General features: G+C 34.7%; 1 protein-coding gene and 1 long non-coding RNA gene across 8 annotated transcripts in view; both read left to right on the top strand.

Moving 5' to 3' along the window:
- Positions 1-8,335, top strand: part of Taf4 (TBP-associated factor 4) — a 40,217-nt gene extending 31,882 nt beyond the window's left edge. For 4 of the 7 annotated variants that reach the window (XM_073075320.1, XM_073075316.1, XM_073075318.1 and 1 more), the window contains 5 exons: positions 290-639; positions 848-1,043; positions 4,304-4,477; positions 4,838-4,993; positions 6,102-8,335. In XM_073075320.1, the coding sequence (XP_072931421.1) occupies positions 290-639; positions 848-1,043; positions 4,304-4,477; positions 4,838-4,993; positions 6,102-6,233 (1,008 nt within the window). In that variant the 3' untranslated portion in view covers positions 6,234-8,335. The remainder of the gene's footprint in view (positions 1-289; positions 640-847; positions 1,044-4,303; positions 4,478-4,837; positions 4,994-6,101) is intronic. The other 3 variants (XM_073075317.1, XM_073075319.1, XM_073075323.1) reach the window with 1 other exon arrangement.
- Positions 8,336-11,640: 3,305 nt separating this feature from the next.
- Positions 11,641-12,646, top strand: LOC140743159 (uncharacterized). Its single transcript, XR_012102395.1, has 2 exons — positions 11,641-11,941; positions 12,114-12,646. It is a non-coding gene; the product is annotated as an uncharacterized LOC140743159 (long non-coding RNA).
- The last annotated feature ends 1,072 nt before the right edge of the window (positions 12,647-13,718 follow it).

Raw genomic sequence — 13,718 nt, 5'->3', positions numbered from 1 at the left:
TAATACTTAACTTTCATTACGCATAAAAATAATTAACAAATAAGAATAAAATTAAATTATTTCTGATTAAATTGTGTGAAATCAGTACTTTCAGTACATTGCACTTGGCCAGCCATGGATTCAGCAAAATTGTTGTAAAAAAGCAACCAAAAAGTTACAGTAAATCGTTAGCTCCTATTGGCGTTATATCGATATGACAATGCCATTGGCCATATTGGCGAGAATAACTTTACATTTTGTAAGTGGAACGTCTCTAATAATTGGATTTTATAACGTATACAATTTTCAGCCGAAGCCATCTCCTAAAGCGGGGGGCACGATAGCCGTGCTTCAGAACATTGCCGTTCACCCAAAGATCAGCGTGAGCAAGGTGGGCAAGACGATGACCGTCAACAGCAAGGCGAGCTTCAGCCGTCCCGGGACCAGTAGCGCCGGTCTGTCCACGGTGCTCACTCCGGGGAAGTCTCTGCTTAAGGACAAAGAGAAGAAGACCGCAATGCAGTTTACACAACCGTTCGTCGACGACAAGATGGCCGGCGACGACGATATCAATGACGTAGCCGCTATGGGAGGAGTCAACTTGGCCGAGGAGACGCAACGCATTCTGGGCTCAACCGAGATGATTGGCACACAAATCAGGTATGTGGGCCCAAGGAAAAGTAAAATTATTCTAGTTCATGTCTAATTCGGTATGACTGTAGCGGATTCAATGTCGTCGTCCCAATAGGACAATCATCCTGAATGGTCCTTCATAATGTAAATACGTACACACGTAGATATACAATATATATTTTATGTGAGCAACTATATTTTTTTCACATTCGATACGTACACCTTGGGATTGCAGGTCGGTAAAGGACGAATACTTGACCCCGGTGTCGGCGATGCAGTTGCGACTGAAAGCGATCTCGACGCAGAAGGAACTGGAGGAGCCGGCCGCGGACGTGGCGGCGCTGTGCACGCACGCGGTGCACGATCGCCTCAAGACGCTCGTGGAGAAGCTCGCCGTCATCGCGCAGCACCGCATCGACCACGTCATCAAGGTACGTCACGCTGCGAACATGTCTCACTCGTACGTGTACGTGTACGTGCGCGAAGCGATCGCTATGAACTATTTGATAGCCTCAATTTAACGGTGACAGGTACTCACATTCCGCGTAAGAGTTTGAATTATGTAATTATGTCATGTCAGATATTTTTGTTGTTTCGCAGTATTTCAACATTTTAAGTTGAAATGTACACTTGTAGTGAATAATATGGGAATTGGCTTATTATTTTTATGGTTTCTGATAACTAAATTACCAAATAATCGTTTAAAATCAAATAGATATCTTTCCAATTTTGTAACTTGAAGCCAAAAAAACCTCATGAGGCCCCACGTCCCTTCAAAGTCCCTTACAAGGAATGTACCTGTCAACCTATAATTATTATTCAAATATTCTTCTGCTGCAGAATAGGCAGATGCAAACCATGCAAGCGTTTCATCATCATTTCATCAATTCATTTTTTCAATTTAATTTCATGTCATCGTGTCATCGCTTATGTACTTAATTGGTTTTGTGAGGTATCTTGGTACATCACAAAGGCACGCCTTTGCCATTATCGATTGAATCTGGTCGACATGTGTTAATAGGTAAGGATTTTCATATTAAAATCAACTCGCACTTGCTATTTACATGCCTTCGCGACTAACTTTCGCCTAGAATAACTAGAAATGGAATTAGAAACATTAGTAGTGGCACAAGCACCATCAAATTGTTTTCAGTAAGGGGGGTACCCTTACTGAAAACCCAAGTATACTGAACCACAACTTCTAGAGTGCCAGCTTATGTCATGTGAAAAAGTTTTGCAATGCACATCAATTATTGAATTTGTAAAAATAGATTATTGCATCATACTTTACCTTCTTTTTGTCATTTTAACAAAAAGAATTAAGGTCGATTATGTATTATACATCAATATCTAGATCAGTATTAAGTTTACACTCAAGCTTTGCGAAATTATTTTTGAATTTGCTATGTTTTATGTGCAGGCAGCAACTATTCTCTGTTTATTATGATGGGTAGTGAGAGGGTGGTGGAGGAGGAAAGGAAGAGTTAATAGGAAAGTTATTAAGCTGTATTTAGTCAACTATTAGAAAACCATTGGAATTGTAAAAACGAAACTGTATTTAAAGGATTAAACGATACATGAAGGACTATGTTAAATATTTTACAACGATAAGATTTCTTCTGGTTTTTTTTCTTATGGAGTTCTTATTTCTGAAGTCTTTGAAGCAACATATTTGCTTGTATACAAAAAATATTAAAATCCCCTCTAGCTCTTAGGTGTAGTAACATGTAATATTCTATTGTAGGAAGAATTGGATATACTTAAATTCACAATACATGAAAAACCCGTATCGGTGGAGCTTGCTATTCCTGAAAGTGTATCAGGTGAACCTGTTGCATTTGCTCGCTTTCCCGTACAAATGGTATCCATAGAAAAAGATGAAACAATAGTTTACGTAAGAACCTCGCATCTTTTTACTTAAATGCACACATTGCATTTATTTTATTTTTCTATTTCCATTGCGCAAAAGCTATCTAGGCTGCAAGCGAAAGTAGAGCTTTAAATGCATTACGCGCAACGCGATCGAATGTTCCTTAAATTAATACGATCATCAAAAAGCGAGATCTTATATTATTTGCAAGCAAAGTTGGCGTAACATCGTAGCGCTCTCAGCCACTTGCAGTAACGAACATCAATAGCAGTTAACCCTGACTCCAGTTTGTGTGCTTAGCGAATACTCTTTGAAGGACAGTAACAGCGACGCAAGTGATTATATTTCAATATTCGACGAGATTTAATAGTCCTTCTCCTATACCGCTTACGTTATTGCTAATTCGAGCAAAGCATTATTTCTTAAACCGATTCCGTGCGGATGGCACAACAGTTGTGCCATGCCATTTCTTTTGTACATGGCGGGTGGCACCCGAGAGGTGCCAAAATTTGAAGCCATAAAACTCGGATAAATTGACGTTTGTCAAAGTTGTTCTGAAAACAAAAGTGTCGTTATTTATCACGTCGTTCCTTCCTAGAATGTCAGTTTCAGCAGATCACGTGATTTCACATACTTCAAGGATTGTAAACCTTTCAAAAAAATATATTATATTATTTTGCAAATTATTGTGATTGAATTACTATAATAGTACCTACTTTTCGTTAATAGTAAGCCAATAGAAACCGGATTAGAATATTCGTACTTTGGTGTTTATCTTTGTCTGAATAAATAGCGCAATCAATTTCGATATTCTATTAGAAACCTATACATTAATAATTTGAATTTTTATTCTAAACGAAACACCAGAAAAGAACTATCATAGCGCTCTCCACGTCTCGAATGTTCATATTTAATTCTATAGTAACACTAAAACAATCAATTCATCAAAAACTTACAAAAATGTTTACAACACCTGTTAGAAATTAGACCATTTCCGTTATTACACGTAGATAGTCAGTTTTGTAAACACTAATCGAACTGTTAAACCATTCACTTTCGCTTTTGGGTGGCTACTAAACTTACAGCACGTGGAAAAAGCAAAAAAACCGATAAGTTACAATTCATGGCGGATGGCACTTTAGCGGTGCCATCAAAGTCCCTGGCGTTTGGCACCACAGTTGTGCCACGAAATATTTGTTCGCCGCCAGGCGTTAAAGTTTGTCCAAAAGGCCGCCGCATTGAATCGGTTAATAAACGCAATGCTTTTTGTAATATTGTTTTAAAATTTCACTGTTTTTAGTTTCGAATTTCGATGTTTGCATGCGCATGCGACGTTCATAACATGTACATTTAATTTATATAATACCCATAACGTGCGAAAATAATTACCTACGGTATCTATCAACGGTAGTGCATGAAACCGAAAATAAATCGCCTTATGTATGTATAACCGTTGCTTGAGTATATAGTTGTCTTAAAAATCTAAATTATTATCTTAAAAGTAATCATAATCAGTCATACTCCATTCAATGGAAAAAAATAATGGTCAGCAAAAGGACTTATATGGAGTTAATGACACCGAGAAAGATTGAGAAGTATGTAACATGTATACTGTTGCTTACATTTTATACACCTCTCAATAGCGAGGCGTCGAAACCTTGAAAGTATTTATATGTGACTGATTTTAAATTGTTTATATTGCCTTACATGTCACATATTCTTTTGGTGTTTTATTTTACATTAATAAAAGTAATATTTGATTAGTTTCGAAATTTATAAAGTGACCAATGCACGTGATATAATAATCAGTTATCTCGGTAGACGGATCCGCGGTATGAACCGACGCAGGATGTGAAGGGGCAGCTCAAGTTTCTGGAAGATCTGGACCGCATCGACAAGAAGCGGCGCGAGGACTCTGAGCGCGAGATGCTAATGCGCGCTGCCAAGTCCCGCTCCAAGAACGAGGACCCCGAGCAGGCGAAGCTGAAGGCCAAGGTTTGTATTACTTTAGTGTTTCAATAATTTAGTCACCACTCGGTAAACACTACATAAAAACAACAAAGTATGAATTTGTAATTTGACAATAGTAGAACGATAGTAACCTTTGTGGTTTGACTCCGGCGGCACCACCGCTACAGCTATTTCCATATAATAATAGCAGTGTTAAGCGCTGCTGTGTTCCGGTTTGAAGAGTATGATAGGGGGGACATACTTTTCCGAGGCGTTCTAGCCGCCTTAGTTCTCAAAGGTAGCGATAGCGTATATAGCGTAGCGTCGCACTTTTACACAAGCCTTTATTATTCAGCAAACAATGTTATGTATGAATCTGTCATGTTTAATTTGTTGATCTAACAGGCAAAGGAAATGCAACGCGCCGAGATGGAGGAGGCCCGGCAGCGCGAGGCCAACCTGACCGCGCTGCAGGCCATCGGGCCGCGCAAGAAGCTGCGCGTGGACGCGCCCGGCGGCTCCGGCGACGGCGCCTCCACGTCCGCGCAGGGCGCCGGATATGTGCGTACACCATACATCAGTAAACATTACTCACTCCTAACAGAAAAACGTAACCAGTTTTGACAATTGAAATTGTTGCGTCCAAAATTTTGCCACGTCTTCGTGCCAAAATGTCCCTAAAATATTTGAAATACTTATTTATTTATTATGTAAGTTACGCAGTATTAATTATTTATTCGTAAATTTTCTCTAAAAATGTATTTTATTTGTCAAGAATTCAAAAGAGAACTGACAAATCAGCCTTTTGTTGCTTCATTTAATTTCAAGGCGACGAAGTATCTTTACTTATCAAAGGCGTACACCGACAGGTTTACATTGGGATTGCAGAATTGCACACATTCAACTTGTGGATAGCGGCTCACCATCGGAAATGTAACTTAAACCCACCCTTTAATGATCGTTGATTATTTTTAATTCAAATAAATATATGTTACATGTGTTATAAATGTATAAGTTCCTTATTGGTTGTTCATTCCATGATTAATAACAATTTTTGACAAACTTGTTGGATAGATGCTTTCCAGGAGGAGGTATTGAATAAATTATTAACTTCTATTTTAAATGTTTCAATGGTATTTCAATTACAAAAGTTCCGACCAAGCGACACTTGCTATTATAAGATTCATTTAAATGGCGTTTAAGAAAATTGGCCACAAGTTTTATGCGGCTAGTCACCCACTTTCACCTTCACAATCTATCATCAGCACCAAATATTCGCCCCCTTTAATGTGTTAAAAATAGATGATTTACTTTGTTTGAGATTAACATAACAATGGATGATGTAAATGTTCTATTTTTGTTATAGATTTATATTTCTTGCTTCCTATTTATTGCTTTAACGAAAAATCCTCAAGAGATGGAATCGTATCGAATCGAATCGAAAAATACATACATGGATTTTTGATGAGAGAATTTTGGACATTATCACTTTGTATTATATTTTCTTTCAATTATATATTTCGTTGCTTTCAAATATCGATTGCGAAGTCAATTGAAATTTTTCAGTAATGGAAATCCAGTATGGACTGTAGCTCCCCACCTACCGAAATAGACAAGCACTAATGATTATCCAACTCGTGAAACTCATTCCGTAATTTCCGTTTTCCAGCAGGCGGGCCGCAGCCAGTTGGCATTACGTAGCCGGCTGAAGCGCGTCAACCTCCGGGACATGATCTTTCTGCTGGAGCAGGAGAAGGATACGCGACGCTCTCTCATGTTGTACAAAGCCTACCTCAAGTAGAACAACCTATCTCTCTCTATTTCACGTACTTCATGACATGTAATGAGCTCAACAACTATGTTGTGAAATATGAAATGGAACAAAAAATGCACATAATTGAATTCTATGTTTTCCAATAAAATCTTTTTATTTTTAATAAATTATAGAGTTTCCAACTTCAAATCCTGTGGCTTTGACACGGTCACGATTAACTAATTTGCATAACTGTAGGCATCCGACGTGATTCCATAAAGCTGTGGTGGATGACACCTGAGCCAGACTTCCAAACAGCTACCATCACCTCCCAATGGAAGATGTCTCGTTTCAGACAGTGTTTGGTGGTTTATCTTCACACGAAAAAAAAAGCCGAAATACGGTGTCTAAATGAGGTTATGTGCAATTGAAATAAATAACATTAACTTTGTTCCATTTCATACTTAAAAACCTTAATACAATCAGATCAACCTAAGTCAATCGATTCCAACACATGGAGGTTGGCGGTTAGTAATGATCATGATGACAATACAACAATATGTTGAAAAGATTCTCAAACATGACCCAATTTTAATATAAACTTTAAGATTTATTATATTTTCAATAAAATAAAAGTATAAAATGCTGCAGTCAGCCACCTATTTTGTTTGTGACTTTAATTTTGATAAAACTTAAGATTTTTTTTTAATATTTCATATTATGTTTCAAGTGGCAAAATATGTCTGAAGGTGATTGAACCCTTTGTGGTTCTACCACCACCACCGCCCGGCACCACCGCCACACCTATTTCTGCCTCATAGCGGTGGTACGCGCTGCGTGTTCTGGTTTCCGAGGCGTTCCAGCTTAGTCCTAAAGGGTAGTTGCGCATCTGTGGCCGATTTCAGGTAGGAATATCCAATCCTATCTGAAGTTGATTACAGATTTCCATGGCGGCAGTAGCTACTTACCATCAGGTAGACTGCATGCTCGTCTGCTACTCCTATATTATGGATGTTGTATAATTGATTATATGTGTTATGTAATTGATCTAAGATTGGTCTGTGTAAATAAATCAAGCTTACATCACTAAGCAAAATATCTATATAATTTGATTTATTAAGTTTTTTCTTATAATATTTGAGTAGTTACTACTTATTTAAAGTAGATAAATATTTTACTGTTTGAAATATTAACAAACTGCGCGAAAACATGTAGAAAACAGCACTTTATAGATTTAAATTTCATAAGTAAACGGTTATATCCGATTTAGCACGTTTAAAAGTGTTTGATGTCTAAATATTTGCATGTACAATGTATTTGAATGGACAATCATGTTTCTGAAATATTTTTTTCTACTATAAAATTTTCACTTTTGTCTACAATATGTTATAGTAGGGTTCATATATTATGTACAGTTATTATAATTTAGATTATAAATCATTTACCAAAGTTATTGTTAGGTTTACATTCCATTAAGTAATACTTCAATGATTAATTTGTACTCCAGATAATTAAGTTAATGTTCGCTTTTACTTGAGCGAGAGAATCGCGATGAGTCCGCGCTTCTAGCGCCGAAGCGCTTTCTGTGTGGGCGCTTTCTACTAACTCAATACAACTCAGTGGCATCAGGATTTACTAGCGCTGACGCCCTAGCGCGGCGCTAGATTACGCGTTCTGTGTTGCCAGGCCCTTATAAGACGTTGTAGATATTTCTTTATATACTTATTCATCTTTAGTGTAGTATATTTATGACCTAGTTATTAATAATTTTAGATGTTCAGTGTAACTGTACTCGTCATGTAGAAACCATATGTTAGTAAGAAGTATTCAAATATTTGTCAAAGTAGTTATCTTTAAACCTTACATATTTTATTCGAGTCTACAAGAATGGAGTCATAAAATTAATAAAATCTTGGTATCCCATATGTATTATCAAAAAACAAAATCGCGTTTAAACATTGAAAAATAAATGGTTAAATTCAATTTTATACAAAGTTCAATGAAAACATTTGTTCAATCCATTTGTCTGAGTCTCAAAATTTAAATTTCTACATTCGAATTTGACTAAATCTCTTGAATACTTCATACTATATATTGAAAAAAATAAGTATTTGATTTTCAAATATAGAAATAAATTTGAAAAAAATCAATGAGCCTTCTTATTTGCCATGTTTATTTCCCTTGCGGTTTAGCCTTTAGTTTAACCTTTTTCAATTTTTATTTATTATTTTATAAGAAGCATATTTTATTAAGAAGTAAATATTAAAATGACGTAAAAAAACGATTCAGTTTCACCCGTGTTTAAATGTAAACATTCTGCATATTATTTCATACGGTTCTTTTTGCGCAAACAATTTTTAATAAAAGTACCCTCATAACATCGGTTATCTACCAGTAAAAATCCCGACGAAATCTGTCCAGCCGTTTAAAAATTAGCCAGAATAAACAAACTGACAAAAATGTTTTTTGTAATATAAATAGTCTTTGTAAATACATTTATTAGAAAGATATTTTGATATTACAAACAGACATTATTTATTTGTATAGATAATTTTTGCCACCTAATGCGCAAATATAATTTGGCCTACCTATAATAGAATGTGTATGTTTATCTCTTTCCCTTAGAAAATTTGTAAAAAATACAACTTGTATGAAAATTATGTAACATTTTAAATATGGCCAGAATCTTACACCGTTGCAGCCAAGTATTTAAAATGTTTTTCAGTCTTTTTTATTATCATTCTCCGTAATATAAAAAAATCTGTTATGTGTAAAGCCGTAAAGAAATACTAGTCATAGAGACAGAATACATACCTAATGTAGAGTGTGGTTAAATAGTGTATTTTAAATATAACATTATTTATAATAGACTATTTAACCACACTACTCTCTAAATTAAAATATTTAAATTAGTGACGGGAAATTATCCTCTCCACTATATGAACCTCCGACATATGAAACAACTGGTCCTGCCACTCGTTTACCGTATTTTGTCGGCTTTTTAGGCATTTTGCACCAAATATACTACTATAATGTTTTCAAAAAGAGGTCGTCTGAAAATATAAAATACGTTTTTTTGGTTTATATTATGGAAAAAAGTTATGAGAATGTACTCATGTTTATATTAAAATTATAAGGTCACGTTTATTTTTATACCTAACTATGTTAGTTCAAAATTATAAAAATAAATAAAACCTTTCACTCGAAAAATAATGCTGGGCACATATTTAATTGGCTGTAACCTTCCGGTAACGCTGTGTTCGTGATTTATAAAAAAAAGGGTATTATCCCAGTATAAGAATATATACAGTATTTTATCAACTTGACATTGGCAAAATGGTCATAAGACCGAGAAGCCATCGCAAAAACAATATATATATATATATATACAGTATTTTATCTTCATACAAACGCACTGTTGATAAACGAAGGGCTTGCTTGCACAACGCACGCGTCGTATTTATTCGTCGTCGCGCTGCGGAACAAAGGCTTAGGGCGTGGCTTAGCGGCCTTTCGGCACCCGTTTGTTCGCGCGATATGCCGCCGAGGGACTATTCTGAATGAGGTAATATAAATATATGAAAATGAGAATTGATCTTAATTTATTTAGATCAATATTTTATTATCGTTGTATTATTTTAATATCGTCAAAAATAAGAAACTACCATTTGAAAGGTATTTTCTTGATAGGTCAACACCTTTGTTTACATTTTGGACACCCAATTGTGAATCGGAGTATAGATTAAAATTATTATTAAATATTGTATTAAAAATAAACTAAATATTGCATAATTTATGTTAATTTATAAGCTATCATGTCGAACATATTTCATATTTTATTGTTGTAAGGTTGTAACTGTCAAGTACCCAATTATAAGAATAGTTTTTATTACGTAATATATATGTCGGAGCAAATACGGCAGTTCTCCTATTATAAAATGAAATGATTAAACTCCTGAGGTAAAACTACCTGCATCTTAAATAGGAAAACAAGTGCACGTGCACCGGTTCTATAAAAAGGGCTGTACTGGCTACATCGACACCGACCCGCAGGAGATCCAGAATGAGCTCCGCGAGATGGGGTATGTCCCTGAATACGTCCGCGCCAACCTACTAACAAAGCCGTTCCACTTGCAAACTCTAAATGTTTTTCCAAGGTTTTCACAAATCTACACCTCTTCCTTCTCCAGTTCTCCCACTGGTATTTGCTTCAGAAAGCCGATCAGATTTTGAGCCGTAGCCTGGTCCATCGAAAAGACTGAGGACGGAGTAGTTTTAATTGAGAAAATCACCTATTGGGGGGATACCACGTAAAAAAAACGCGCCTCTAGACTCTACCTCGTGGGTGGTGAGGAAAAGAGTCAATAATTAATTATTATAATATTAACAAATTAATTATTAAAAAAATTATATAAACAAAATAAAAAATAACTGATGACACATTATTAGTACACACGTATAATATATGTAGAGTCAAGAGTGCTGACAAATAGTACTCACTTCAGAGCGCTGTAAAACCTTAGCTATTGACTTAATAAAAAAATGTTGCAGATAAAAGTTGTTCCTCAAAAAACGAGCTACAAAAATGGTCTGATATCATTTTTTCGTAAAATGATCAAAAACAAAGTTATATCGAAAAGTATTATTTCTTTTCTCGAATTTCTTAACATTTTCGCTCATAACTTTTTTATTTATAGTTCTACGACAAAAAGTTACTGGACCAAAGTTGTAGAGACTTTAATTTGCAACAAAGAATGCTTATTTTTTTTTTTATCTGATAAATTGTTTAAGAGATATATCGTAAAAACCATTTCAACCCCTATTTTCAAGATGGCGGCCGTGGGACAAGGGTGGCGACCCCACAAACTTGGTTTTAGCTTTACACTGACCCCCCCTACACTTCAAAAAAATAAAATTGCGTCCTCTAAAAAACGCAACCCCAAAAGTAACTTTTCAATGGACTAAAGCGCAAGGTCAAACACTAGTTGTCTTTTTTTATCACATTGTTCTAATAGCTCTGTCCCTTATAGAATATTTGTCTAAGTAGTAAAAGGTAAGTAAAATAAAAAACGTGCATGTGTGCTATCAATGGAGTTTCGCTGAAGTTTTCGCTGAAGTTCGTAGGCGTATAACCCATAGAAAAGAAAATCTTGTTTTTTCTGTTCCATGGTATAACCTGTCTATAAGTATAAAATGTCATTGATGTACTTATTATAGTTCAAAACTTCAAAACTTTCATGACATTCCTATATTATGACTCTTTATTCATGACATTAGGATGGCATATGTCAATATGGGCCTATTAAATTGTGACGTAAAGAGTATAGTAACCTAACTAACCTATGTTGCGAGACTTATGAACGTAAAATGTTGTAATAGGGACTCGATCGATCGATATGATAGCTTATAAGTAAACCTAAATTATGCAATATTTAGTTTAATTTTTAAGACACTATAAGTATTTTTATTTCTAAAAAGAAATTTTCGATTTTTTATCTGTGGGTTGTAAATTCCAAAACGGGGACGGTGCTGCTTGAAATGTCATGTGACGTCACCACACGCATAATAAACAAGACAAATAATAATTAGATCGTTTGCTGTTAGAGTTGGTTGAATTTATGTTGTGAACCGATATAAATCCACACTATATTAAAGTTGATAGCGTGTATCTGCTTAAAGAAGAAATAAAATGCAATAAATAAAAATGAATACAAAAACTTCCGCGAAATAACCTATGGAAATCTCAAATAAACAACGTAAGTAAAATATTCTTTACATTTAATCATTTCGGACAGTTAAAACATTTCATACCCGACTTCCGATAGAAGAAAGGTTATGTTTAATTGATTATCAAGCATTTTTAAACTATACTTATATTGTTATGTAAACTGCTTTAAGGTTATTTATTGGTTATATTTATAATTTCAGATCCTCGCGACAGCATTATAGTGACGACGCTATAGGGTATGTGCAGTTTAAGAAGAAGGCAAGCTTGTGTTTCATGAAAAGTAAAAATTGTCCTGAACACAAGGTACATCAAATGTCATGCACAGTGTCTATGATTCTATATGAAAAGGAAAGTATTAAATGGGATTACTGTCCTGCCTCCCAAGGATGCTGCAATCATGCAGTAGCATTTTTAATGTGGAGTTGTAGAAGAAGTGAGGAACCAAAAGTTTCGAAAGTGTATATGAAAATGACAGTGATAAAAAATATATTCAGTTGTTACAGAAAATAATTTTAGGAATTAAGAAAAGCATTAACGCAAGCAGCACACAAATTCAGCTTAGCAAGAGCTTCAATATAACGAAGGAAATAACAGCTTCAGAATGCTTTGAGGTGATCTGTAGTAATTATTGTAACTGTAACATATGACGATAAATATATACAAAAGTTCTACTGTGTGTACTCAATAAAACCATATAAACCAAATAAACAAATAAAAGACTAATATTAGCAAATCATGTATTTTTAATTATATAGTCCTGTAAGTTAATCAGTGCCCATGCACAAGCAATAATAACACAGTCATGAAATATTTTAATTGTGTCCTATTAATTACAGAATGGGCCCTTAAAATAGAATTCTCATAGACGTCTTATAATTCTATTCTTATCATAGACATAATGTCTATGATTATATTAAATATATGAATACTTCCACTTGCTGTTTTGTTTTCATTACGTCCCGTTCCAATGATTTGGAATTAACGAATCACTCGAGAGTTACTAAATTTATTCCTTTTTCTCAATAATACTTCTCTTACATAAATAGCATAAAATGTCATTGCTTGCAAACAGAGGATTTAAACATATAAGAATCTGCAAGTTCTTTAACGTTTATGAGATTTGGGTTTAGGAACTTGTATAAGCAAATTTGTTAGGATATTTAGCGATCGTACTTGTACACATCGTCACTGCACACGCCTTGTAATTTGATATTCTTGCAATTGTACTAATAAAAGTTAAATAATTCCCAAGATTTCCCCTGAAGTATGTGTAGCGTCGAAGTTTATTTCTATATTTTCAATGTGTTGACGTCACGCTACGAAATGACACTTGACCGCCTGTTTTGGCGTAACGTTCCGTTTACCGTAATAAAAATATGTTTTTTATTAATAAATAGCCCTTTTTTCGAAAAAATGATCAATGAAAGGCATATATAATACGTATATGAATTCATAAAAAAAGTTTCCCAAAAAGTGTCAAGTAGCCAATTGGGTACTTGACAGTTATAACAATAAAATATGAAATATGTTGGATATGATAGCTTATAAGTAAACATAAATTATGCAGTATTTCGTTTATTTTTTAATACGTTCTAAGTATTTTAATTTTTAAAAAGAAATTTTCGATTTTTTGTCTGTGGATTTTAAATCCCAAAACGGCGACAGTGCTGCCTCAAATGTCATGTGACGTCACTACATGGTCACTACATCGAAACCAAACAAGACAAATAATAATTAAATCGTTTGCTGTTAGAGTTGGTTGAATTTATGTTGTGAACCGAAATGGAGCCATATTATATTAAAGC

The sequence above is a fragment of the Epargyreus clarus genome, unplaced genomic scaffold (genome assembly GCF_041222505.1).
Source record: "Epargyreus clarus isolate Ecla_fem2 unplaced genomic scaffold, WU_Ecla_fem_2.2 ptg000007l, whole genome shotgun sequence".
NCBI lineage: Eukaryota > Metazoa > Arthropoda > Insecta > Lepidoptera > Hesperiidae > Epargyreus > Epargyreus clarus.
This window is presented reverse-complemented; position numbering and strand designations above follow the sequence as displayed.